We start from the raw sequence: 27,531 nt of genomic DNA, 5'->3' as shown, positions 1-27,531 counted from the left end.
GATGATGGCACAGCATGTCATCATGGGGTGAGCCATGTTCTAAAGAATTTGCAGTTGGTTTAGACTGACTGACCAGGGCTTGAGGAATTGGCAAATATGAACAATTGTAAAATTTAGTTTAAATTCTTTTTTTAACAATTTTAGAAATTGTTCTTCAACACCTGGATGGGTGATTCAGGGAACAAAGGGTATTATTACTTGAACTGCTTGGTTTCAAATGAACCAGAGTCATGTTTGCAAGTGAGCAGCTTTGACAGCACATCAAAGAGGAGGGAACACTGGCAACTGTGCCTGCATTTAGGTATCAATGGGAAGTGCTTCTTTTCACTCTGTTTATGTATTGTATTTTCTTTTAAAACCCATATATTTAATCTCTTGTAAATCTGTACAGCAGTCAGTTCTGTCATATATCAAATGTACAAAGATGCAGCACAGCTCAGTTGCAGTGATCTGTCATCGGCTAGCTCAAATTACAGCTTTTCATTCCTGGATAAGCCCCTGATACCTTTTTATGTGCAATATAAGCAGTCAATGATAACTGAGAATTAGGAACAACAGAAAGGGTGTTTCATGTTGTGGCAGATGGAAGTGATTTATTAATTGGCCTCTAATTTAGTTGCCAGGTATAAAACAACAGAGACTGTTACAGTAAATTGAGGTGTTCATGGAGTATTGTGCAGATTAGTGGAAACCATAAATAGACAGTACAGGAACAAATTGCAGGGTTTTTTAAATGAGTTTTTTAAAAGAGCTATATTTCAATTATTTTTAATAATCTAAAAATCTGTTCCCTCAATAAACTTAATATTTTTTCAAAATATGAGCTGTGCAAATGGCTAAGAAAAATCAGAAACTTGTTTAAAAGCAGACAAAAGAATTTAACAGTGTATGTTAGGATGTATGTTTTATCCTTAAGCTTGAACTTTGTGAGCTATAGAAATAGGAGACCATCTCTGGAGCAAGCCTTTTGTTTGAAGTTGATTGAATTCCAGCAGGGTATTTTTTCAAGGGATTTTTTTCCCTGCCCCTGAAAATCAAATACACCTTTGTGGTCATCCACTTGTCTTCCCTGACCCTCTCCTTCCCTTCCCTAAAAAAATTGAAAAAGGAAGGTGGCAAGGGAGGGAGGGGAAAGAAAGAAAGACAGAGAAAATGCAAGTGTTAGGAGTCAACAGCTGACCAACCAGTCAGGTTTAGCAGTAACAGCACTACGTAAAAATGAAAAAGAAGCAGCATCTGTCTGCAGTCTTACAAATAGTTCAAATTTCTGTTTCCTGGTGATGAGCACTTGAGGACTTATTTCTCTCTCCATCCAAGACAGAGGTGAAATACTGAAAGATTTATGGTATGATAGTGAGAGTCCCAGGCATTTGCAAAGGGCACCCCTGCTGTCCCACAGCCTGCCTGCAACAGATTCAGAAATGAAAACCCTGCCCTAAAATTTTCTTGTATGGGGCCAAGCTTTCTGCTTTTTCTCATCTTCGTGGTCCTGATAATCTCTCTCTATTTTTTTCTGACTCTGTTCTTCCTTATTGAATAAGTTAAGCTTTTGTCTCTTCTCTTACCCACATAGGTTGTGGTAATTTTCCTCCTGTAAAACCATTACCTAAAGTGCTACATGCCCTTACCAGAAGCCCTAGCACAGAGTGTATGCGGTGCATGTGTCTCACGGGTGCTCCCTTTGCTTTGCAGTCGATTCCGGCGTGGATGCCCTGGCGGTGTTCATGGCGAGCGGCAGCACCACGGACGCCGTGAACCGCAACGGCCCCGCCACGCCGCCCAACACCCTGAACCTGCGCTCCTCCCACAACGAGCTCCTCAATGCAGAGATCAGGCACACGGAGAGCAAGAACAGCACCCCTCCCAAATGCAGGAAAAAGTACGCTCTGACTAACATTCAGACAGCCATGGGGCTTTCTGACCCAGCAGTCCAGCCCCTGCTGGGGAACGGCTCTGCCAATATAAAGCTGGTGAAGAACGGAGAAAACCAGCTCAGGAAAGCTGCCGAGCAGGGACAGCAGGATCCCAACAAAAACCTTGGTACTACTGCAGGCGTAAATGTAACTTCTGAGAAGTTTGAAGGCAATGAGCCCATCCCACAGGATTCCTCTGGCTGTGAAATATTACCCTCGCAGCCAAGAAGGACCAAGAGCTTCCTGAATTATTATGCAGATCTAGAGACATCAGCTCGAGATCTAGAGCAGGGTTTTGTTGGCATGGAAGATAAGTCTGCACAAAGCAACAGCCAGGCTTCTACCGTTATTGTCAATGGGGAAGTCCTGCCCAGGAAACAGAACAAGATGCCGAGCCCAGAGGATGGCCAGGTTGCCACGGTGTCATCAAGCCCTGAGACAAAGAAGGATCACCCAAAAACTGGGGCCAAAACAGACTGTGCCCTCCACAGGATTCAAAACCTGGCCCCAAGTGATGAGGACTCCAGCTGGACTACCCTGTCCCAGGACAGCGCCTCGCCGAGCTCACCCGATGAAACAGGTACGAAGCCAAGGCTCCTCACAGCCTTGTTTTAGAAAGGGATTGCTTAGCTTTCCTCAGCTGGTGCCAGGAAGGACAGAGGTGGTTTAGCAGTTTCACTGGGGAACTGGATTGTATCAAAATGCGAGCACTGGCCTTGCACACAGCTGCTTGTCTGCTAGGGAATGCTTGGAAGGTTCCTGGTTGATTGTGGCGGCTTTGTATAGGCCACCAGCAGATGGCCTATACAGGGTCCTAGAAATATGCTGACTGCCCCTCTGGCTACTTTATAAATAATTGCTCTTCAATAATCAGTGGGTGCATGTTGTGAGAAGAACATGGTTATCAGGAGATGCTGAACTACTGATAGCTACCTACACACAACAAAAAAGCTTTTCTGAATGATGATTTCTAGGTTCAGTGAAGATTTTTCTTTTGTAATGCACAGCTTTGTAAGTGTGCCCACTACATCCCAGTCATTTGATGATGTTCCCTCCCTATGTGTCAGCATGGGCAAAGAGAAACCCTCCCAGCTGAGGAGCTGTGCAGTGAGCCCTGCTGGTGTCTGTCCTGGAGGGCTGTGCTTTTGGGCATGGACAGGGCTCTTCACTGCCACTGCATCTGGGGTAGGAGGAGAGCATCATGTGGCGTCTTCACAGCTCAGTGCTCCCCAAGCCTTGCATATATGCTCCAATAGTAAATGTTAGGGCCCAAAGAAAGAAAGACATTTATCTAGGGGAAAAATATGCAGTAGAGTTTTAGTCATATGACTTGTGGGAATTGAAAAAATCCTGCAGTATTGAGAGCAGTTAATCCATAAAAGAATGTAGTCCAGCAGATACCTGGGGAATTAATAATGTTCAGTGCAGAGATTGTGTTTAGCATTTCAGTTTATGCAGAAATATGATAGAAATATGGCTTTCTTGAGAAGACACTCTTGGAAATAACAATATGCTTCTTTTAGGGCTTCTGAATTGTTTTGTCTTGCTTTTCCCACTCTTAACAATATTTCGTTATTTAAATCCAAGAAATCTGAATGTTGTTTTATGAGATATTTTTGTTGTTTTGTTTTCATATGTTTACTTTTGGAGTTGTGTAATTCAAAAACCCTGAACACTATTCTTAATTGATTGCACTCAGAATGCATAATTGTTTAGATAAAATCCTCCTAAAGTCTCCTCAGGGCAGGATACTTCTATGTGTGGTCTAACGAAAAGGTGTTTTCAGGAGCCTTGACCTTCTCTCTGAGTGATGAGGTAAAAAATAAATACAACTCAATTTAAAGATGCAAAAAACCTGATTTATTTAAACAAATGTTAATGTTGATAAACAGATATGATAGAATCCATTAATAATGGGCACTGAACACCACAAGCACAGTGCAGTATAAGGAATGTGTCTGGAGGAAACTCTTCTTCCTTGTCCAGGGAAATTAGCTGTATGTGCATCTACATAGACCTCAACTTTCAGATAATTTTATTAGTGCTTTCAGCTATCTAACCTTCTTTCTGAGATTTAGTACTTCAAAAAAAAAAAAAGAGTCTGTGGGGATTTTAAAAGCAGAAAAAACCTATAGTCAGCAAAGCAGTGGGATGTCATTGAGATCTTAGCACATGCCAAGCCCTAATGGGTTTTCAGGCAGCCTTCCTAGAGACAGGCAGTGACTCCCCACCAGAGCTGATTGACACCCAGCACTGCAGGCAGTCCCCCAGACAAGGAGAGCTGCCTCCCTTGGCCTCAGGCACTGCAGCTCCCCTGGGACCTGCTGTGTCTATCCAGCTGAATCCTGTCATTTGGAGGGGCTTATGAATAACCACACACCAGCTCCAGGTGCTTTTAATACTGCAAATGGACCAGAACTGGGTTCACATCGTGGGGAGTGCTTCCTCCTTCTCTCTCAAGAAACTTTCCTTAGTCTGGCTTTTAAAGGAAACACATCTTGTGTTATTACAACATCTACCTATTCTTTCTCTTCCTCTCTGTGTATTTATCAGTTTCACCTGGATAAAATTTGTATGTATTAATTGTTTGAATGTATGTGGTGCAAGCAGCAGCAAAGCACATGCCCCAGAGCTCAAACCTAGGAGAGAATGAGGGTCATGTTTTCTCTTTGTGGCTTGCTTTTTTTTTTGTTTGTTTTTTGTTAAGAAGCTCCCTAGGAGGCAGGCACATTTCTTAATCTTTGTATCACCTGAAAAACAATTTCAATGGAAAGTTATTCTGCCATAGTAAAGTGCAGTGCTCTGTGTAATAATCTCTAATGAATTAGAAGTGGAGATTCTTCAGGAAATAAAAAGAATTCTCTTTGTCTCCAAACCAACAAGAAAATTGGAATTTGCTTTTGCTTTCTGTTTTAATTTAAATAAACTCCCCTCCTTCTAGAGCCAGGAATTGCCCCATAATTAGGAAAGTCCCTGAGATGTGGGACACATGGTGCTAGAGAGCCACAGATATTTCTTGCTCTATGCCAGCTGCCCCTCTTGCCCTCTTTGGGGTTGTGTGAGGATGTGCAGGGCAGCAGCCTCCTCTGGCTCCCTGGTCTCTCAGCCTTTGGTGCCTCATCTCTCCCTAGCGGAAATCAAAGGGGTATTAAAACCACAAGTGTCCTTTTTCAGGAGTGCTGCTGCTGTGCAACTGCAACATACCAGTGCCTGTCTGCTGCTGGTCTCTGAGCAGAGGGCAGTCTAACAGCTGGTTCCTGATAAACCAGTTCCATCCCATGCAGAAAGGGCCACTGGGACAGCAGCCCTTGGGGATCAGGAGTGCTGCTCTTGCAGAGTGCTGCTGGTGCTCCGAAAAAGCAGCATGGCTGGGGAGAATGGCTGTCCTAATGCAATAAAAATTACAGGAAATCATGAGCTTGTCAGAAAGACTTATAGCAATGGCCAGTTCTGCCTCTGATTTTAACTGGCATCTTTGACCAAATTAAAATTAAATGATGTCCCCTAAAAAGCACGACTCTTCCTTTGCAGTACCTATCTGATTCAGACAATAGGTCTGTTACTTGCTCAGAACATGTTTTCTGTGTTCCTGAGTGGGGAAAAGGATTTATGTACTAAAAATACATTCAGTTACATTGTGGATTCATGCAAGTCCTATAAAACTAGACAGAGAACCACCTATACAATTTTCAGATTTTTGGGAATAAGAGTCTCTGCTTCACACCTGCTGTGCATCTCCTAAAGACTGGCAACTTTTTAATATTGGGCTGTTATATTTTTTAATTCTGCATGTTACTGATAACCATGTCTCAAAAATAGTGCATGGTTTATAGTCTCAGGCTTGACTGTTTGCTGACTGCTTATGAAATAAGAAAGGTGACTGTTGCTCTATATCCCCAGTGTGTGTGTGTAGGTATTCCTCACATTCTGCATGTGAAGTTACTAACTGCGCGTTTGTCTCTTATTTAGCCATCCCTATAAGAAGATTCTAGGGTCAGTTATAAGAAATAAAACTTCAAGGGCAGCCATGGTTATACACTGTTCACAGTTTCAGGGTCTACTGGTAGAAGGCTATAAAATAAATTGAACTTGAAAGATGATCCTCTCAAGTACACATTGCCACTATCAGTTGCACAGGGAGACTGCTTACTGTGTTTAGGCAGTCAGGTTGGTTTTATTCTGTGATTCTCAGTGGAGCTACCTAAATCCTTATCTTGGATGTTTGTATGCTCTGACTTGAAATTCCACAATTAAGAGTGGCAGTCAGCACCCAGATCCCACAATTAAGAGGAATGATCAACAGCTTTTTTATTTGAGATAGATAACAAAAATGGGTATGTAAAAGTGAATTAACATGCTTAAATTCAGCAATGGGCAAATAAATGCTTTATATAGCAGTGATTAATATCCTCTTCCAAACCCTGTTTGCAATTACCAAAATTTGGGAATACGGAAGAGGTTCTCCAGACTGTGTTACAGTTACAGTTTCATACTTAACTGTTTGCCAAAAAGATAAGGATTTTTCAGATCATTGGAGCCATTCAGTTTCCTCCCTAGAGTGAACTTGGTTCAGCTGCCCACCTGGTGTCCCTTGAGATGTCTGGTGGTGTCCAAGACAGGCAGCAGAGAAGAGGCAAGAGCTAGGACTTGCATTTGGAGAAGCAATCACAGGCTGAGCAGGATGAACATTAGATAACACTCACAGATTAATTAACCAGCTGAATAGATTTTGAAACACTTGCCCTATAGTGCAGAAATGAAATTTGTTAATTTACTGTGTTTTTGTTTTAAAAATAGCTCTCTGTTTGATTTCTGCTGTATTGCTCCAAAAGGGTCTGGGATGGTTTGTCATATTCTCTGTGAAAACAGCTCTCTCCTAGTGTGACATCTCTCCCTGGGTGCCCTGGGGCTGGGGCAGATTGCGTTTGAAGACAGTTGCCTTGTGGTGGCTGTGCTTTGATTACTAAAGCATTGCTGTGGCTAGCTCTGTCCTTTGGCTACAGGCAGTGTCAGATGTAGCCCAGGTCTGACTGGCACAGCTTCATTGATTTTGACCTTACTCCAGCTGGACTTCTGGCCACTTGATGGAGTCTCATAACTGGGTTGTTTTGCCCTTGATATTTCATTTCTTGTTTGGTGTTTGTCTTTTCAAGGACACTTCCCATGCTAGTAAAGCACATAATTCCTAATCCAGAAAATATCATAGTCCTGCTTTGTATAAGTGCGGTACTATGATTTTGAGAGTGTTGAATATTTTTCTATTCAGTAAAACGTGTAGTTGTGGGATAAACAAATGCCTGCAGGGCCTGTGCCTGGAACATGTGGAATACCTGCATGGGAAAGCAAAAGGTGGCAATGGGGAGTAGAGGTGGTGCCAAGACAACACAGAGAAGTAAATGCCAGCCTCATGCTACTGCCTGAGTGGTTCACAAGATGCCCAGAGCACTGCACATTTCCCTTAACTCCACAATGCACTTTGCATGAGTGTGTGATGTTAAGAGATATTAGGACATGCTTTTTGTGTGCTGTAGCCAAGTGGAAAACTCTTCTGAGCATCTGTAGGGCAGACTCAAGTTTCAGAAGTGGTAAATAACTTAATCATGTCAGGTATTTAACTTGACAAACTATTTTTGGAAACTTTCCAAGCTTCTCTAGTTTAGGGGTAGAAGTGTGTAGTTCTGGATGCTGCATGTCCTCTCTGAGGTTAAATGTATCTTGCTGGAAAAACTCTTCTATGCCTAGGATTGTCAGACACAAGGACCAAGCAAAGAGGAAGGGAAAAACAAATCACAGAAGAAAAAACAGAAGGTAATGGGGAAAAGTCAGGATCCTGATTTCAGAGGGATGATAATGCAGGAGGTGGCACAGAAGAAAAGCCACAATAAGCTGATACCAAACTAACCACCTCTTCTTAAAAAAAAAAAAAACTTTCCAGTTCATAAAGCTGTTCAAGTAATAAAAAATTATGGCCAAAATCGATCCAGTAAACCTCTGCCTCAGCACTTCTGAATGCTGCATACAAGTCAGGCCAACTTCACTCCACCTGATTGATGCTGTGAAATGGGTACAGATATCTCTGGGGAAGGGAAGGAAGAAACAGTATTACCTTTGGGAGGAGGCTTTATGTGCAGGCCTCTGTTTGTTAAGGCAAGCTGAGAACAAGGTTATATTCTTCTAGGTGGGGTCTGTGTGCTCTGAAGCTCTTTGCAGCCTGTTTGGGCGCTTGTTTGTTATATTCCAGGCTCCTGTATGTCAGCTGCAGGAGGTGTGGTAGAGGAATAGGGCTGCCACTCAGCAGAATGAGTCTCCAGTCTTTGCAGTGGCCCTTGAGCTCTCTGAGGACCTTGCAGTTGCTGGGGTAGCAGTGATTCACCAGGTGTACAAGCTGGGGATGGCCAGCACACCTTGAGGGTTCCCTGTTCTGAAGATATTCCTGCCTCTTTGCACTCTGCAGAGGGGAAATGCAAAGCCTGGCCCCTGTGGTTGTTCCTGTGAGCACCTGCTGTGGTCCCAGTGTCAGCCCAGCAGTGCTGAGCTGCTCTCCCTACTGCTCTCAGAGGAGAAAGCTGATGGGGCACATGTGGGTTGTGAAGTGGGGAGGAGAGGATGGAAGATGGGAACATGACCTGGAGGAGGGATGCATTGGAGGGGGAAGCAAAAGGAGAGTGAATAATATGCAGCTGTGGAGATAAATAAGGACTTGGCGCCAGCTGCAGGAGACCTGGAAGCAAGCAGGGGTGTTCGTAGACCATAGGTTAGGCAAGCAAGACTAGCACAAAGGCCATGACAGTAAATCACATGCACTCAATTTGACAGCAAAAGTGAGTATTGGGGATTTTGTCTGTGCTGGGGTGTTATTTCACAGAAGTTTTGAAAACTTAACACAAAAAATGGGGAGCTCTGAGTTATTTAATACTGAAGTACTGCCAAGAGAAAGTCAGATCCTAGTTCAAGCCCCTGTGGAAGGAGATGTCTGTACAGGAACACAGATTTAAATCCTCCTCAAGTTGCTGACCTGATGCATTTGCATCTGAAGGTATTTCTTAAAATCTCCCCAAATTAGTGGCTCCTTTATATCCCAGTCTCTCAGTGCACTGGTTCCTTGTGTGCTGAATTCTCACATAAGGCAAGAGTTAGCTGACTGAAGTTGAATTCAGCTTTAATTAGCAAGGTGGGATTGGCTGAAGTAGGATTGTGGGTCTCTTGAGTCACCATGGTGCTGTTCAAAGTTATGGCATTGCACATATAGAAATTTCTGGATAAACAGGAACCTATAGCATGTGCCACCAAGACATGGGATAGATGGTGCTGCAGGCAGCCTTGGGTTTGTTGCTTTTGCATCAGGAGAAGGTGGGTAGATCAGAGCAGTACTGAGCATCTCCATGGGCCAGAAGAGGTGTTGTGTGATGTGACCTGGCATGCTGCAGAGACCTTGCTCTGAACTCAGTCCTCGCTCGAGAGTGGATGTCTGATCCCTACCTGAAGGGACATGAAGCCTTTTTAAGCAAGCCCATGAAAGCACAGGAATTTGCTGTTAAGACTCGATTGCTTCATTCTGAGAGCCCCTGGGTATTCAGGATTAGGCCCTAAATGTCCATTATCTGGATGCCGCAGAACTCAAGATAATGACATTAACTGGGCTCCTTGCAGTGTCTGGATCTGGTTTGGTAAACCCCAGCAGTGAGTGCCCTTCAGCTTGCAATGTAGGTTTGTCCATGATCTTTGGTGATGAGAAATCACTGGGGAGAGAGGGAGACGACAACTCCAAATATAAAACATATATTTGTGCTTCCTGCTTATAGTATCTCTGAGGCATTTTAATCCGTTTTTGTATGGTGATGTATTATAGGGATTGTTTTTTAACTGCTATTTATTATATTGATTATTTTATATGTATATAATTTGATACATGGGAATTATTTATTATGTACTAAAACTACTTCAAGGCTTTAGCTTGAAAATCATTCTCAGAATTCTTCAATGAAACTGTTCCTTAATAAAACTACTTCATCCTGAACAATAACACAGTGTAACTAAATGTATTTTTCATGTTTTTAATTGCTTTTGAATTGAGATTCTGCAGAGCTCAGTTTAAGTTTTAAACCCTGCATCAGTTATTAACTCAGACATTGCAGGGCACTGAGAGAGGAGTAGCACTGTCATGATCCACAAGTCAAAGCTTTAACTTTGTAGAGCACATTTTTTGCTTGCACATAACCGAAAAAATACTCTAAATCAAAGGTTATGGCTTTTACTTCTTGGAAGTGGATTTTGGGCACTTCTCCGAACCTGAGAAGTTTTTAGTAAGGAACAAAGGACCCCATCCCTCCTCCCCTAATCAGCATGAAAGCCAAAGACACAACTCAAATTGGCCAAATTAATTTTTAAATTAGGGTACATTCCCATTCAGACCTTAATTTAATTTTACTTGTACTCTGTAAGAAAGAGACAGTCAAGTTATCCTGGTCATTTTGTCTGACATGATTCTTGGCTTTGCTTAAATTATTGATTATAGCAAGGGGAGGGACTTTGCAATGAGAATAGTGCTCTCACTAATAGAAGCCTTTCACTAAATCAATTACTACCATTCCTGCAGTGCACCTTCAGGAAGTCAGAGGATTACAGCCTTAAGAAGAATTTTGTATTTGAAGAGAGGATCTTTGCTTTACATTTTTTTAAACTTTTCGTGTTTATACTGGCAGTTGGAGAGAAAAAATCAACATAAATATATTTCCAGGGGCTGATCTGCAGGATGAGGGGCTGTTCTGGTTCAAAGTTGAACTGATTAAATCTTGATTTGATTGTCATCTAAAAGCTTGTGGCTGAAAGTACTGTTTCAAAAGCTTGTCTCCTAAGCAGAGTCAGTCAGAAAATACATCAATGTCTTGCAAGCTGGAATGAATTCAGTGGAGGATGGAGTATATGCACACACTGCTGAAATCCATGTATAGCCCTCTCTCCTATTTTTTCTTGGCTTATTAGAAAATGCAGTCATTTATATGGTCAACATGTGGTGTTTTCTCTGTTACATTTAGTGGCAGTTGAATGGGGGTGGCTTCTCTTCCCTCCCATCCAAAGCACCATTCCTCGTTCGACTAATTGAGCGAGTGTCTGTTTAAACACAGCAGTGTGTGTTCTTGTATTTGAGTTGGAGATGCTACACAGAAGGAGAATATGAAGCTGTTGGGACATGTATATAGCAAACTTAAAGCATGCTGGTAACAGATCAGTACATGTTGAACTATACAGGAACATCTAGTAACTGTAAGTAACAATTCTATTTTACTTTTTCATAGCACTGGTGAACAATGTCACTTATGCCTGGATGCTGAATACTATTATTTTATCTGTTATTAAAAATTCTGCTCAGTGGAAGATCAGCTGGTATCTGACAGTTTAGGTTGCAGCAGTATCTTCCTGAATGCTCATTATTTCAATATTGAATTGACAAGTGATGTTTTATACTTGTGATCCATAGAGCTTGAAGATCTTTACATAAATTTAAAATACATTAAAAACCAGACTTCTGATTTCTCCTTTACACGTGACAAATTCTTCCCCTGTATTTTTCTTGTAGTCAAAGGGAAGAAAAAAAAAATCTCTAAACAGGGTAATAGTGGTACCCCTAGTCATTCCCTAAAGTTCAAGGTAAAGGAACTTTTGCAATACTGAATGTGGGTTTGGGAGTTAGAAAAATGAGACAGTTTATAGCCAGTATTGAACTGGGAGCTGTCAAAGAATGTTGAGTAATATCTTGGATTTTTTTTTTTTTTTTTTGGTCCTTCTTGACAGTTCTAAATAAATCAATTTGTTGAGGTAGAAAAAGGATGTCTTATTAAAAAGCTGACTCACACAAAACCTTTACACAACTTTTTCTCTTCATTACAGGGGAACTGTAATTAAACAGCACAATTGTATTTGCTCCTTACAGAAACAAACTAATAATAAGAAATAGTTTGGTTTGGCTTTTGTAAAATTATTTGTAATTTAGTTCACTTTTTTTTTGTGGGTAAGCTAGCATTGTTTGCCACACTCCATTTCTAGCAGAATTTCAAGATAACATTTGGTGTAAAATTACCTTGTTTTTCTTTTGTACTTAACTAAAGCAAAACAATACATTTCCCTTTTTTTGCCCATGGAAGCTGTCAGTGGATCAACTAAGAAACTTTGTAGTCTACTGACTGCTTAATTTCCTTTGGTTAATTGTGCTGAAACATAACCAATGCTTTTTGTAACAAAGATATCTGAAAAGTAGGAAGATGACAGGGATTTCAGGGCTAAGCATCCACTGGCATGGAAGAGGAAGTTTATTTCATTTTTCTTACATGATTGGTTTTTTCCTGCTAAAATGGGTGTGTTAGGCTTTGTAAAATTATATTGCCTATTCAGGTTTAGTACAGGAAATAAGACTTTTATGCAATGTCAAAATTAATGGATGATCATTAACAGAAAATTTGTTTTCTGTAGTTCTCTTGATTTCATGTCACAGGTGAATTCTCTCTTTCAGAACTGTACTCCAGATTCTGGTACTTTGAATATACCAAGCTCCTATTACCTAAGATTTTTTTAATCCTACAATTACTTCACAGGGAAAATGCAGCTTAAAGAAGCAGCCTCAGGAACAGGGTGACAGTGGAAGTTTCCCCATTCTCTGTTCCTCCCAGTGGCTTCTGGTCACATCCACTTTAAGTATCAAAAAGCTGGTCCAGAAAATAGTGGGGCATGATCCAGTGTTCTCAACATTTCCCAGAGGAAATCACCTTTTTTGTGGACAGGGCTCTCTGGCTTGAGGGAGCCTGTTGTTAACCTGGGACAAGCTTCAGCTGTTCCAAGATAAAACCAACTGAGTAGTGACTATGCTCAGTTGGTTTTCCAGGAATGATGCAGAAGGGTGGATTTTCTCTCTGCCAGAAGTGGAGGTTTTATCTATGGGTTCAACCAATGTTTGAGGTTCACTATTTCCAAATTTTGTTGATATCAGTGCAAAACTGTTTTTCTCTGCAAAGCACCCCATCTGCAGACAGGGCAAATGGACAGATCCAGCATTGGAAGTAGAAGGGAGGGGAGGGAGTTTTCACATGTTGCTCCTTTATTAGTAATACATTTAATTTTGCATCCTCATATTCATTGCACAGGAATACTTATAAATGTGATGCATTTATAAAGACTAAAGTAAAGATGAATAACTTCTTCAATCTATGCCAGTAAACCAATTGAAAACAAATTCTTCTTGGAACTAATACACCTTGTCCCCAAATGGGGGTTTAAAAACAATGTGTATTCAAAAGCAAGAATAAATTTCAGGTCATTGTTTATATTTTAGGGTTATGCTTTTATTTTAATTTTGTTTTTTCAGCTTTTACCTTTTTTGGAAACTTGGGTGATTCTGTGGGTTGTAATGAGGGGTTTTTTGAATATTTGTTGATTTGGGTTTTTTTTTAAGTGGACAAGCTGCAATTTTCCCATTGATTCCGAGAGTTAGGGAGTTTAAAAGTTCCAGGTATCACAAGACACAAAGTCATAAAAATTTCTGTCAAAAATGCTGAAAACAAGTGTAAGTTCACAAGAGTAATATTTCATTTCTTCAGTGTTTTAAAAGGAAACTTTTTGAAAGGAACCTTGCAGCTTGAATTCTGCAGTAATGAGCAAATTAACTACCTCATTTGCTAAAACACTAAAGCTCTTTTGGTGGGATGTGTTTTTATGACTTGCTGAGGGGTAAGGTGGTGATCAAAGCTTAAAAGAGAGAGAAAACTGTTTTTTCCTTCTGGTAACATTACTGCAAAAAGGTCAGTGTAAAGGTCACCAGATTGGGTTATTTTGACTTTTGGTTTATTGTTTTACAGATGCTATATCAGGATTATGTGTTTGCCTGGCCACAGTTTTATCTGAGCTGATTCTATTTTCAGGTGGCAGGATTCAGTGAGAATTTGTTATTGGTGCATAAACTGAATTTCTGGCTAGCATCTTGCTTACAGTTTGTTGCTGTCATCTCTCCTTTCTACTTCTGAAATTTTTTGGAATGCAAATAATATCAGGACAGCGAGACTGCAAACCCTGACTGACAGAAGAGCTTTTTTGAACTGTAGTAATGGTCATGTGTAAGAGCATGTAGTGTAAGCAGTGCTAATTACCTCTCCCCAGCAGTGTCTCTGCACTGATCACCAGACAGATCTGCTGTTGCTTAACTGCTCCTCAGTAGTTCAGCTATGTTCCCCTTTCCCTATTCATACAGATATTTAACACCAACTGTTCTATTTGCCTCTAAGTGAATTTATATTTGTTAAATGGTGATGCATAATTTGCTATAAAAGTAGTAAAATCTTCCTTTTGGATGCATGTTACTATAAATCGGAAAGGGACAAGTGTGGAAAGATATTGATATTCAGTCCCATAACTCCTGCATTTCTATTGTCATATGAGATTATTCTGTATCTCAGGGTAGGAAAGTACCTTTGTATTTATGAAAAAAAAATTTATTGTGTATTTTCCTCCTAGGAATATAAATCTATATTTATATATAAATCCCTTAGAGTGAGCTTGGATATAATGGTTTGAGAATTCTCACATCAGATGTGACTTTTTAATCTGGTCCAGTATAACCGCTGTGGTAACTTTAATCAAAGTCCTTTAATAATGTTGTTAGTTCCACTATTTCCAATGTAAATATAGTAAATATATTACATATAAATATATATGTAATACAGTAAATGGAAGGCAGGGCTTTTACAAGAGTTACAGTGGTTACAGTTCCATGTTGTACATAACCAAATGACCCTATATAGCAGAGCTTAGGATCATGGAGTTCTTTATGGGTTGCTTCTCTGACAAGGGTCAGTGGCAGAAACTTATGGCTTCACTAAAACAAAAACATGGCTAGCATAAAGTGGTCCTCCCCCTATTATATCTTTTTCACTTGCAGTAATTGATAGTTTCAGGACTTTTAGACTTGGTATGTCATTCATGTTGTCTTCTTTAATTACCCTTGATAGACTTCTAACATGAGTTTGTTTAATCATTTTTTTCTCATTTGTATTTCTGGCATCCACAACATCCTGTAACCGTGGGCTCCATAATCAAATTATGTGTTGTATGAAAAAGTATTTCCTTTTATTATAAAATCGCCCTCCAATAATTTCATTAGATGCCTCTTGCTTTTCTGTTTTAGGAAGCAGAAAATAACAGTGAATGATGATTTCCTTTCCATCCTTGCCTTCTTCCCACCATTCATGATTTTACAGATTTTTCTGGCATCCTCCCCTCCTCCCTGTCATTTATTCTCCAAGCTGGAGAGCCCTACTTTACTCAGTGTCTCTTCCTGCAGAGAGATTTTTATCTGTCTGTCTTTTCTAATTCTGCTGCATCCATTTTTATAGTAGGGCACATGAAGTGCATGCACTAGTCGTGTGATAGTTCAATCCTACATTAAAACTGTATACATGAAGACTTTTATCTTGATCTTGGTTCCTAAAGTGTAATTTTTTCAACTGGCAATGAGTACTAAAATGCTGCCTTCAAAAAACTTTATGACCTTGATCCTTCCAGAATGACAAAAGATAATTAATTATCTGCTGTTGTATATGCGGATTTGAAGTAGCCGAAGAGTAACATTAAAGGAACTTGTAAGAAATTGATAAAAAAGAGGAGGTGGATGTCTTTGTCCATTGAAGAAAATGAGAAGGTGAAGGTTGTGCATGGAAAAACAGCTCTTGAAGCTGTGTGTATCTTAATCCTGTAGGATCTATCTGCACTCTTTTGTTTTTGCTCAGCAACAAAGGTGATTAGAAATCCAGAAAGGGTACTCTTCTCATCCTTCATAACTGGTTTTCCAGCTTTCCAAAACCGCCTGTAGTCCTCTGGCACATCCACAAATTAAAAGATTTCCACCAAAGATTAGCTACTGTTTTCACCTGGGGAGAGGATCATTCTGTCGCTTGTGCATCTCTTGTTTTACTGTTTGTGATGCCAATCACATACAGGTTGAATTGTATGTCTGTGCCATTGGGCAACTTCACTTGGTTTTAATTAGCCAGTCACATGCACATATCTGATAACAAACTTCTTTGAGATTTTTGTAACACCAGAAGGTTTTCTCCACAGTGCTTAAAGAGCTCAGTTTATCATGCACTGGAGATTTTGTCTGTTGTTTTCCTGTGCTTTGGCATATTTTTCTTCTTACCAAGCAGGTGTTTGTGTTTAGGGATATTCTATCTCAGGGTTCACAATAAAAAGAACTTTTCAAGTTGTGCTCTGGGCATATGCATTTTTAAGGGAACTTTATCCTTGTTTTCAAAGCATGCATTTTGCTTGTAGGCTTTAAATGGAAGGTGGGACTAATTGCAAGTGGAATTGTGTTGTGGTTCTGTGGAATTTTAAAATTAATCCATTAATTTTTTTCTTTCAAATGCTGTCTGGCATAGGACTGTAGTTGTGTGTTGGGTTTGTTCCTGGCTACTGTTTGCTAACATAGACTTCCCAGGGTGATTTAGGCCACAGTTATTTTTTCCTGAATTTTCTTCTAATTCTTGCTAGTGTGTTTGTCAGAGACACCATTTGTATCTCCTTGAATGCAGATTTTTTAAGTCTAGCTTCAATTACATATATGAATCCACTCAGTGGAAAAAGCCAGAATTTTAGTGCTGGAGTCCCGTGAAGCAAATATAAAAATGAAAATGCTGGTATTTCTAATCCTGGATGGATGCTTTCAAAGATGATTAACATCTTTGAGATTTCTTAATACCAGAAGGTATTTGGGCAGTATGACTAGATTTAATAGAAAATTGATATACCAGTGTAGTGATGTGAAATACTAGAATAAACTGCAGGGCTGAGAGGCCCCTGTGTGCTCTCAGCACGCTTCCCTCTCCCACAGCAGGTGAAACCTAGCCAGCTCCTCTGGAGCTTCCATCTGCTGTCAGAAGCCCCCATTTGTGAAGCCTTCTTCCTGTAGATGCCATACATTGCACTTCATGGATGGCTCTGTGCACTGTGCAGGAAAATACTTAGTTCAGCTGAAGCAAAATTACTTTGAAAAGGTTGAAGTTGTTTGGTTGTTGGCTTTCTTTTTTATAAAAAGTCTGCAAGTTTGAGGCTGGGAGGTGAAGCTTGAGTTCACTGTGTTACAAGCCCTCAGCATGGGCTGGAGCTGCCCAAGGTGCCCAGGCCTCCCCCTCAGTGTCTCTGACTGCAGGCAGGCCATGGGGCCAATGTGCTGCTTCCTAGGCTTGTGCACAACTTCATGCTTATGCATCTCTAAGTGGATTTTCACCATAATGAATTTTCCCATCCCTTCAGTACTGTAGCAACATGAAATTAATTTGCAGATGGAGAAATATTAGGTATTTGACTTCTATGTTGGAAAAAACCAGGAGCCTTCTGTTTGCTCTCTAATGCACATTTCCCTACAGATTTAAAGTGGCAAATGAATCCATTGTATAGATTGTTGAAAGTCACACTCCAGCTTTTATTGATAGTACTAAATAGACCAAGTTTTGCCATAGTAGAAGGAGCAGCCCATGCTGCAGGATGGGGATGGAAGGGGATTCTGATGTGTAGTCACACCGGAGCACAGTGGCTGATCTCTGTGCACTGTGTGTGTTTGGCTGGGGCTTGGTGTAGGGAGCCTGCACAGACCTGGAGTCTGGCCATGACTCCAGGGAGTTATTTATTGCATCTCAGACCTCTCCTACATCCCCCTTTGTTTAAAACAGGGCTTGCACTCTCCTGCCTCACAAGGTTGGTGTGAGGATAAAGCAGTCATTTTCATGGCATCCTAGAGCCTCTGCTGCAGTGTGTGAGCTGAAGGATGAGCAGAGCTTGGATATGAGAGGGGAAATTACTGTTCTCGCAAAATTAGCTTTTTTTTGTGAAGTAAAACATCTAATTTCACAAAGTAGATCCATTGTAATTCAGTTTTATGTTCTGTTTTCACTGAATCATTAGATTCAGAAGAAGGTTTTTCTAATGTATTTGCACAGTGCTCTAAATGAAGCTGTCAAGGAAAGGTAGATTTAGTCAAGCCACCAGCTGAATTGTATTTCTGTGCCACTGGGCAACTTCACTTGCTTTTAATTAGCCATTCATATGCACAAAACCACTAATGAGCACATCCCTAAAATGTCTGAGTATATCAATATATTTATGCAGGATATTCTCCAGAGAAGTGCAGTCCTTTCTCTCCATTGACTCCTGAGGTAAGTAAGCGTCATTATATTTTAGATGGAGAAAATTACCTTTGCCCAGTACCTGGCTTATAATGCAAATATTTTTATGCAGTTTCTTTTCTAAAACAGACAAACAAAATGGTGACTGCTAGTCAGATTCTTTCTTCCATACTCTCTCTTACTACTTGTGTCATTCAGATTCTAGTGGCACTCACTCACATTGCCAATCCTCAATTTAAACTATTGAGGCTACAATAGAAATACAAGACAGAGGACAGAAAGCTATTCCTCAGTTCAGACAAATAGGATTAAAAGTGTGGAGTCCAACCTTGTACCATTCTTTGTACCAGGGACTAATGGCAGGTATATTGGAGGGATTCACATCTGTTCCTCTGTCTTTCATGGCTTGTATCCAGGTAAGAGGCACTAGCTACTAGCAGAAATTGTAAAGGAGATGGAGCCACTTGTGTCTTCAGCCTTTCAGTAAAATGGAGAGTTACAGGCTCGGAGATACTGAAATCCATTTGAAGCCTGCAAAACAAGAGTGTTCGTTGTAAGTAAAGCACTGTGGTGCAGGAGTTCCTTTGTGGAGAGTGAAGCTGTTGAGGTGACCCCACTGCCATATGCCAGACCCTGGCACACCATCCCCTTCTGCTCTGCAGGCATCCTGTGTCTTGAAGTCAGAAGGACATCTGTGCTTAACTTGAGTATCTTTTGTGTCAGTTATAGACTGAACCTTTCTGTTTTGGGTGAAAATTCTTGACTATGTTTGTTCATTGCCCAGAATTATTGGTTTGTCTGTGGGTGGTTTGACACTAGCATACCAGTTCACTTTGAGAAGAGAGGAGAATCAGACTCTTTATTTTAAGGGAGAAATACACAAATCCAGAGCTGCTACCAGTGTGATTTTCCCCGTTTTTCTACCAAATGCTTGGCTGCTGCTGTTGTGACAGATAAATTTGAAGGGATGGAGGGCTGGACTCCATGCATGCACATTGCCCTCCCTTGGTGTGCAGTGCAGGTGCCTGCTGGTTAGTGGGACAGTTTGTGCACAGGCTTTGCTCTGTCAGTCCAGCAGTCCCTTGGGTGAGGTGGTCATTTGATTCTTCCTCTTTAGACCAAACAAAACCCTGCTTCTAAAACAAGATGAAGTAGTAAATGAACCCAGAACATGAGATCATATGCTGCAGTTCTGCTCTGTATGGGGAAAAGCACAGGAAGAAGAGATACTATACAAAAAAAAAAAAAAAAAATCAGAAAAGCAGATGCAGATTGCTGCTGGGCTGGTTTAGCCCTGAAAATTGACTTGCAATACCGTTTTTAGTAATTTGCTAATAATGGTAATGAAAAGACTCTTGAATAGCTCTTGATGAACTATTTGCTGCTCACAGTCCTTTGAAGTGAGGAGGCCCTTTGGGTCACAATCACACAATGCATGATCACAGTGGATGTAGACCAATTTAGAGGTATACAGTCTGCTGTGTTTTGGACTACTCTTAAAGTAAAAGCTTTTGCCATCTAGTGGAAGGAATAGAGAACTAGTATTTCAAATCAGCTAGAAACTCAGTTATACTGGTTGTATTCTTTACTGTGAGGGGGAGAGCACTGAACAGGCTGCCCAGAGAGATTGTGGAGTCTGCTTCTCTGGAGATATTCTAAACCCACCTGGATGCAATCCTGTGTGACCTGCTCTGGGTGTACCTGCTTTAGCAGGGGGATTGGACAAGATGATCCCCAGAAGTCTCTTTCAACCCCAACCATTCTGTAATTCTGTGGTATGCAAAAGGTATTTATAAGCAGCAGATTACTCACTAGAACAGTAGCAAATTATTCTGACTACTTTGAAAATTAGTTGGTAGAAATCTTCTAAGGTATTGGTGCACTTTGTTCAGACACTGTCTCATTTAAGCACCAAGTTGGTGGAAAGGGCATTCATTTATATGCTGCCCTCACTTGTTTGGAACTCTTTTTTATTCCACCCCAGATGGTACCTGCTTATTTTTTTCTGGATCTTAGGTTGGCCAATATGCTTTGAATTCTGTTGTGGCTTGTTTCCTTCCACCAGTGAGATGGGGAAGAGAACTGGAAGAGCAAAAATGAGAAGAAGTCATGACTCATGGTAAAGAAAGCTTAGTTAGTGAAGAAATAAACAATCATCTATAAAAAGTGATGCAAACACTAGCACTAGCAGGCCAATGCCTAGCCTGTGTGCTTGAGGCTAAGAACAGAGATATCTCGGGCCTATGCAAGCACTGCTTAGCATCAACTGAACCGCTGGGTGTTTCCAGCACTTGTTTTGGTTACAAATAAAATGTGCAGTACGTTACAGGCTGCTACGAAAAAAATGAGACCAATTCCATCCAGACCCAGTAGATCTTCTTAGTTGCCTAGCTCTCCTAATGTCCATCAGCACCCTAATAAAGAGATTGATCTCTTGTCACACAGTAATTTTGTGGAAGAGCTGTAGGATGTGTCTCCAGTACAGCACTTTTCAGGTAGCAATTCATCAGCTTTTGCTCAAGCTGACATGATCCTTCCTACATGTCTATAATTTCTGATTCTACATGTCTATAGTTTAATGTTTTCACCACTGCTTCACCTGGCTCAGCAGCCACCCTACTCCAGCTGGGACAGAGGCTGACTTCTTCCTGGTCCATCTGTTGCTACAAAAGGGCCCTTGACACAGCAATTCAGGTCACCTCCAAGTCTTCCTTCCTTACTTTACCAGACTCTGCTTGTTTTGTTGATGTTTTTGGTTGGTGAACAGGTTAGTCCTCTTGTGTTTACCTTTTTTTGCCCATTTTCCAGGAAGGAGCATATAGACCTTGCCTCACAGTCTTACTGCAGTACTTTTTCCTGCTGCTGCTGCTGTTCATATCAACTCCTGTAAACACCAGCTGTGGTGCTGGCTTCTCACAGCTTCACCTCTGCCCCTCAGACTGTACTGCCCCTGAGCAGACAACTTGGAGAGCCCCAAAATTCTCCCATTTAAGCTAGTGTCATCCATCACCCTCATCCATGGCTGTTATCAACAGTTCTTCAGAGCCCCTCTGCTGAAGTCACTTGCCCTTGTTTTCTTTAGTAGTTGTGCTAGTATTGTGGTCCTTATATCAGCAGGTTGGGCTCTGGTCATTGAAAGGGAAAATAAGCCAAGACAGCAAAACAAGTGGGTTTAGTTGTGGTCTCTGGATTTTTTTCCTGAATGTTGATAAATCTGCTTTCTTCTCCTTTCCTTTAGATTTGTCATCTCTGCTTGAATGCTTCTGCTTGTAGTATCTTGTTTATACAGCCAAACAAAGATTGCATCTCATGAAAAATAGTACTGGCAATTCATCCCGAATTTCCTTAGGATTTTTACAAAGTCAGTCTTTTCTGATTATGGCTGATTTTACAGTTCATCAAAACAGCAAATCATTTTGGCACAGATAGAGTTTGGTTACATGTATGCCTGCAGATCCCACGTTTCAGCATGTTTTCCTGGAAAGTGTTAGAGAATCTTCCTCTCCCCAAGTGCATGTGACTGGTGGCTGGTTCAGCAATTCAGCAAGGAGGATGGCAGGGTTGCCATGACAACCAGCTACATGCTGTGAGCAGAGATGTGACAAATGACCACCTTCCGGCTGGTTATCGCTCCTCATTGAGTAACGTTCCCCAAATGAGGCAGACATGTCTGATTCATAGTTATTTGACCTGTTGACTTGTGTTTGTGCTGCATTTGTTGCTGAGATGGCATTCGTGCTTCTTGCAGTGGTGCTTAGGTGAGGCTGCCTGCTGGCCACCATTGGTGTGAATCATCTGAGTAGGTGAAGCTGTTGATTTTGCTGTAGTGCATAAAAAGTGAGAAGTTATCTTTGGAGACTTCTTTTCATTAAAACCAAACAATTTAAACTTGCACATTGAACCCACTGCAAGAAACAGATGGGATAAAAACATACTTGACCTCTGTTCTTTCTGTTGTGCTACTGAGTGGAGAGTGCTCCTTGAATTTCACTTGCCCTCAGTCATTAATGCAAAGTCTCCTTCTCCCTTCAGTGCCTGACTTGATCCTCAGTGTGTGTAGGGGGTGGGGGAGTATGCTTCCCTTGGGATGAAATCCTGGATCTGCTGAAGTCATTGGCATCTCTTCAAAAAGACTGAGTTTCTGTGCCTTCTTTTCCTTTAGTTTTGCTTTTATTTAGATGCAGAACACTGAAGTAAAACATTTTCATTTCAAGATTTTGGAATTTCAGAAAAAAACCCCCACAGCACTTTCTCCCACCTCTTTCCTTTTATTCAAACCTTTTAATCCTCCTGTCTTCCCAGTTCCTTTTTGTGCTTCCCCTTGTTTGCCTAGAGGGACAGGATCTGTAATACACATGTGGTATGGTGGGCCAGCTCTTCATCATGCTTCAGCCCAGCTATGAAGACAGATCAGATATGAAGCTAGTGATTTCCCACTGGTGGCCAAACATTAGGACAACATGTTGGATGCTGTTGCTGGCCCATTCTCTGCCATTTTTTACATAGAAAGCTTTGATGCAGATCTCTTATTACAAACAGGATGCTTTTCAGTTTCAATTCTTCATTTATATTGTGCATCCACTGCTGGAAGGTGAGCAGTGGGAGGGCCAGAGATTCAGAAGTGACTTTACAGATTATTTATTATTGACCAGATTATTTTTTTCCATTTGGAAAACACTGAAAGTGTTCCTATTTGTACCAACATGCTTCCAGCCTGGACAATGAACACTCCTTTTCAGTTAACTTTTTTACTGTGGAATTAAAAACTGGCAATCAGTCTTGATCAAATCCGGTGTTGGGATGGTGTCCCTTTTCTTCAGAGGATCTTAACAGAAGAAAAATTGTTTCAAAATCATCATAAGAATTGAGACTGCTAAGCTAGAAATACAAAACAAAAAAGAGATATCTCATCTTTCACTCTGTACAGTGTGGGTATTTTATTACTTAACCTATTTAGATAGCGTAGATCAAGTGTTTGCCAGTATTGTTGAGCCTTGCAGACAAGCAGTCTCACTCTGATCTCATGCAGTGAAATAAGCCCTCTTAAAGCTAGAAAGACTGACTGAAAGGCTCATGCTTCCACCAACTCCAGCAGAGCTGCATTTGCATTAGCCAGAGGCTGTGCACTCACATCTGCTGCATTGCTTCCAAGGAGACAAAATGAGATCCTTCTGTTTAAATAAATCCCTGGCAAAGCAAAGCATGTGTCCTTTGAATGATGCAATGATACCTTTCATTTCCAGAGGTAATACCCAGATTTCCCTGAATCTATTTTCTGTCATAGTATGACTCTACCTTGCTGCTGTCTCCCAATTTTCAAAGAATGTGGTTTTAGCATGTGAAATAACAGTTAAAATTGTCCTGTGGCGTGGGAGCTATTACTGTACTGCACCTCCCAGGAACAGAATTTGCAGCACTCTGGTAACTCTGTACAGCATTTTTACAGTCTCTCTTTTGAAGTCATGCATGCTGCCAAACTCAATCCCTTTGGGGCTGCAGTTCCTCTTACTCAAGAGTGCTCTTTTTGTCCATAAATTAGTGTCCCAGCCATGCTGACTGGTGGGATTTGTTTTCATCTGAAGAGATGCATGTGCAAAATACAGGCATGTTTTTCTAAGTACAACTCCCAGTTCAATACAAAATTTATTGTGTTAGACATGTTGCCTTACTTAAGACTATTTTCTTCAGGAAGGAAGTTTGCTTGCCCTTCAGTAAACCAAGTTCCCTCATGCACAAGAACCTAAGTAGAGAGGCACCAACTCTCTGTCCCCACACCTTGCTTATCATCACCACCAAGTTCTCTTGGAAGTGGAGATAACACCCAGCTGCTGTGCAACGAAAATCACACTGTTTGAAATGTCATGCCATTAAATGGGGTCTTCCAAATTCAGATGGAAATTATTTTGCTACCTGTAATTCCACATTCAAGCAGAGTAAAGCCACTGATGTCCTGATATCCTGTAGCAGGTCTCTGATGCCTCAAGCACATTTGTTTGCCTTGTTAGATTTTGTATGTTGATGCTTACTTTGTTGTGTTTCTTTGTGCTGGTATCTCTAGTGATGCTGCATTGCCTTTGCCCTGCACACGGAGTGCTTCCATGTGTTAGCACAGCCAGTGCACCAGGGAGGCTCCCCAGGTCATGCTGGTAGGAAACCTCAGCAGTCTGCCATCCTGCAGCATGGGCTCAGACACACATAGGTTAGGTTTGGTTTGCGTTTTTTTCAAGCAGGTTTGCATAGCAAAGATGAGGCTGGTGTTTCAGGATGAACACATGCCCTCTGGTGCTGTTCTGTTCAGCCATGTTTATCAGATGGCCTGAAGCCAGTCCCTCTGCCTGAGGAGCACCTGCACACAGACATAAATCAGTCATTTGGTGTGGGAAATGTGGCTCTGAGCTATGTTAATTGAAAATTACTCTAATTCCTGTTTTATTTTTCAACATATGAAAACATTATTTTTGTTTTAGTATTTATTATTTAGTATTTATTTTTACGAATGGATAAATTTTCAAAATAAATTAGTATTATTCAGCTCAGTGCTATTTTCTTATCCCAGATATTTTACATTATTTCCTTCCAACTGTTTGTTCACAAATGAGATAATTTATTGTCTTGCAACTAGTTGTTGCAGACATATTCTTTGTTTCAGTCACTGGGTTAAAAATTTTATTTCTGCTGTGAGTTTTGTCTGCTTTTACTTCAAAGTAATTCCTGTTTAGGTCTTTCTGGTGCTGCATGTCATTGCAACAATAAATAACAGTATGTTGGCTCCTCTGAGTCTTTGGTTGATTAGTTTGAAATTAGCAGTTTAATGCAACCATAGCTTAACGCTTTGCTGCCTGTATGTTTGAGTAGCTGTGTATGCATCCGTAGGTATGCATAGCAAGGACAGAAGCTGTGCCTAAACTTTAAACTTAAACTGGACTTGCAGATGTTGCACACATACCTCATTGTGATGTTTAGATATTTGATCACATTACTTCTTGCATGATGTGGCCCAAATTATGGAAAGTGTTTTGCATTGATTTGCCATTTATGTGGTTGAGAAGAGTGCAGTCGATTTATTCAGTTGGGAAACAAAAGTGGGCAAGGTTGAAGATGAATAGGCTTTAAAACACGTAAGATCTTAGAGTCAGGAGCTACATGCTGAATGCCATAGAGACCACAACAGGAGACATTTAAAAGCAAATGTTTAGAATTCTTGTGACCTTCTGGAACTGATTATGATGATGTTGCTGATTTCGGGTTTGGGTCATAGGTGAGGATTTTTATTACATTTGAGTGTAATGGTATCATCTAGCATTTCTTCTGCAGAACTTGCTCAGATTAGTCCTCAAATGGTAAATTAGTAGTTTAAAAACTTTTAAAGTGGCTATGGGAGAGAAATAGTCTGGTTTGTACCTTGGAGTGTAAGAGTTATTTCAAGTTATCATGACATTTGTGTGTCTGTTTGTGTGTATGTGCATAAATTTGGATAGCAGAAATGAGAGAGACTCAGGAAAAAAGCAACCATAATAAAATATCTAGTAGAAGGCTTGAAGGATAGACTAAAAAGGAACTTTTAATTCCAAAAAGAGATTAAGAGCAGCAGTATAACAAGAGGTTATTCATCTATCATGTTACATTGAGTCTACATAATTTGATATTTTTTTCTGGTATTCATTTGCCCAGGAACTGTAAAACAACACTACCAGGTATGCAGACCCATGGAAGAAGTGTTTGTGTCTTTGTGTCATTTTTTTCTTTTCCTGTTCTCAGCAGATATATGGAGTGATCATTCATTTCAGACAGACCCAGACTTACCACCTGGTTGGAAAAAAATAAATGACGTTGCTGGGATCTACTACTGGCACATACCAACAGGAACAACTCAGTGGCAGCGTCCCGTGTCCATCCCAACGGATCTCCAGGGCTCACGGAAAGGATCACTTGGTTCCATTACTCCATCTCCTACTCCAGAAACTGAGGTAACCTGCTGTGTCTTCTTGGGGGCTACATACTGCAAGGAAAATTGAAATAACCTTTTGAACTTGCAGGCTTAGCTGATAGCTAAGCTGGCCTAATAATGTCTCAAAGTGTAGCTACTTGTTGTTAATACCTCGTAAGTATCTATTCTCTATATTCATTTTATAATGGTGATGCTTGATAAAACACCCTAAATTTTAGATATGTAGGATGAAATCAGACATGTCTCTGATAAACTGGATAGGGAGTGCCTGATGAGAGTGAAACTTTGGCAGTTCTGAAGCATTGCTGCATTGTATGGATACAGGATAGATACAATTTTTGCAAATGACAGAAGACTTTTGGCTGGACCCTTTGTTTGCATCTTCTTTTTGGCTCTTTTGGCAGGAGTATCACAAAAGACATATCAGTCTTCATTTGAGACACTAATTCCTTCACAGGGTAGTTTCTATTGAATAAGCATGAAGTGTTCTCAGGTGTAAGTCTGTCAATCCTGCCAGTACCAATATCTATCAGGCTTTAACTAGAAACAGAGAGATACACTCTGCCCTCCACATGTGCTGAAAGAGCAGTACCTGGTACTGTCTTTAAAAATAATGCTTTCAGGCACAATCCAAGGGTTTGTTTGGTGTCATGTAAGTAGAAAATAAAATCAATTCTCATGAAGAACAGTATTTTTCAAAAAACACAATCACTTTGTTTGAGTATGCTGGGAAGACTTCTATGGAATTAAATACTAGTGTAAGATAATGTTGGTTTTAAATTATTTTTATATATGGAATTTTCAGAAAAATGTCCACAGCTCTGTCAAAGAAAGTCTTTGTACTGGCTCTGAGTTTTGGATCAGGCAATCCCTAGGGGTTTGGTTTTTTGGTTTTTAATTCTTTTAGAGAGAACATTTTTTTACTTTGTTCATATATCCATCAAACTAACTTACATGGAAGTTAAGAGGAGTTAAGGACATTCAAGTATGTATTACCATCTTGACCCTAAAACTTTTATCCTGTGTAGGCTTAAATACATACAGTCTTGTTCATTATTTTAGAAAGTTGTTCTCACGTGTTCATAAATGCTACTCATAAGGTCTGCAGACTTGAACACATTTCATTATTGTGCACCAGGCATGCTGGAAATAATTTCTGAGAGGATTCATTGAGAAAGAGCTGTGACTGTTACAATTCTGGTAGAAAACAAGAAAAAAACCTCAGAAATACTGAATGTAAAGGGCTGCATGAGCTTCTAGTATAAATTCCTGTCATGTACATGTGAAGAATATAACTTTAGTGTTATTATTTTTCTACCTCTAGAATGTAGAGAATGGGACCTTGATTAGTAAATTATAGATGATTTTCACAAAAACCCAGTAATCAGTATGGTTGGTAAACTGCAGAGGAGAAGAAAAACATATTTTCATTTGCAATATTTTTCTACTTCTGTTTAAAGTGTTTTTACAATTAAAATTTCAGACCTACTGGTAATGTATTACATGT

At 40.4% G+C, this 27,531-nt stretch overlaps 1 protein-coding gene across 5 annotated transcripts in view; it reads left to right on the top strand.

Annotated features, from left to right (window-relative positions):
- The window catches only part of APBB2 (amyloid beta precursor protein binding family B member 2), a 163,472-nt gene that overhangs the window by 72,471 nt on the left and 63,470 nt on the right, over positions 1-27,531 (top strand). For 3 of the 5 annotated variants that reach the window (XM_059469814.1, XM_059469812.1, XM_059469811.1), the window contains 2 exons: positions 1,693-2,493; positions 25,835-26,043. In XM_059469814.1, the coding sequence (XP_059325797.1) occupies positions 1,693-2,493; positions 25,835-26,043 (1,010 nt within the window). The remainder of the gene's footprint in view (positions 1-1,692; positions 2,494-25,834; positions 26,044-27,531) is intronic. The other 2 variants (XM_059469815.1, XM_059469813.1) reach the window with 1 other exon arrangement.

The sequence above is a fragment of the Ammospiza nelsoni genome, chromosome 4, assembly GCF_027579445.1.
Source record: "Ammospiza nelsoni isolate bAmmNel1 chromosome 4, bAmmNel1.pri, whole genome shotgun sequence".
NCBI lineage: Eukaryota > Metazoa > Chordata > Aves > Passeriformes > Passerellidae > Ammospiza > Ammospiza nelsoni.
The sequence above is the reverse complement of the archived record's forward strand: the minus strand, read 5'-3'. Positions and strand labels throughout refer to the sequence as shown.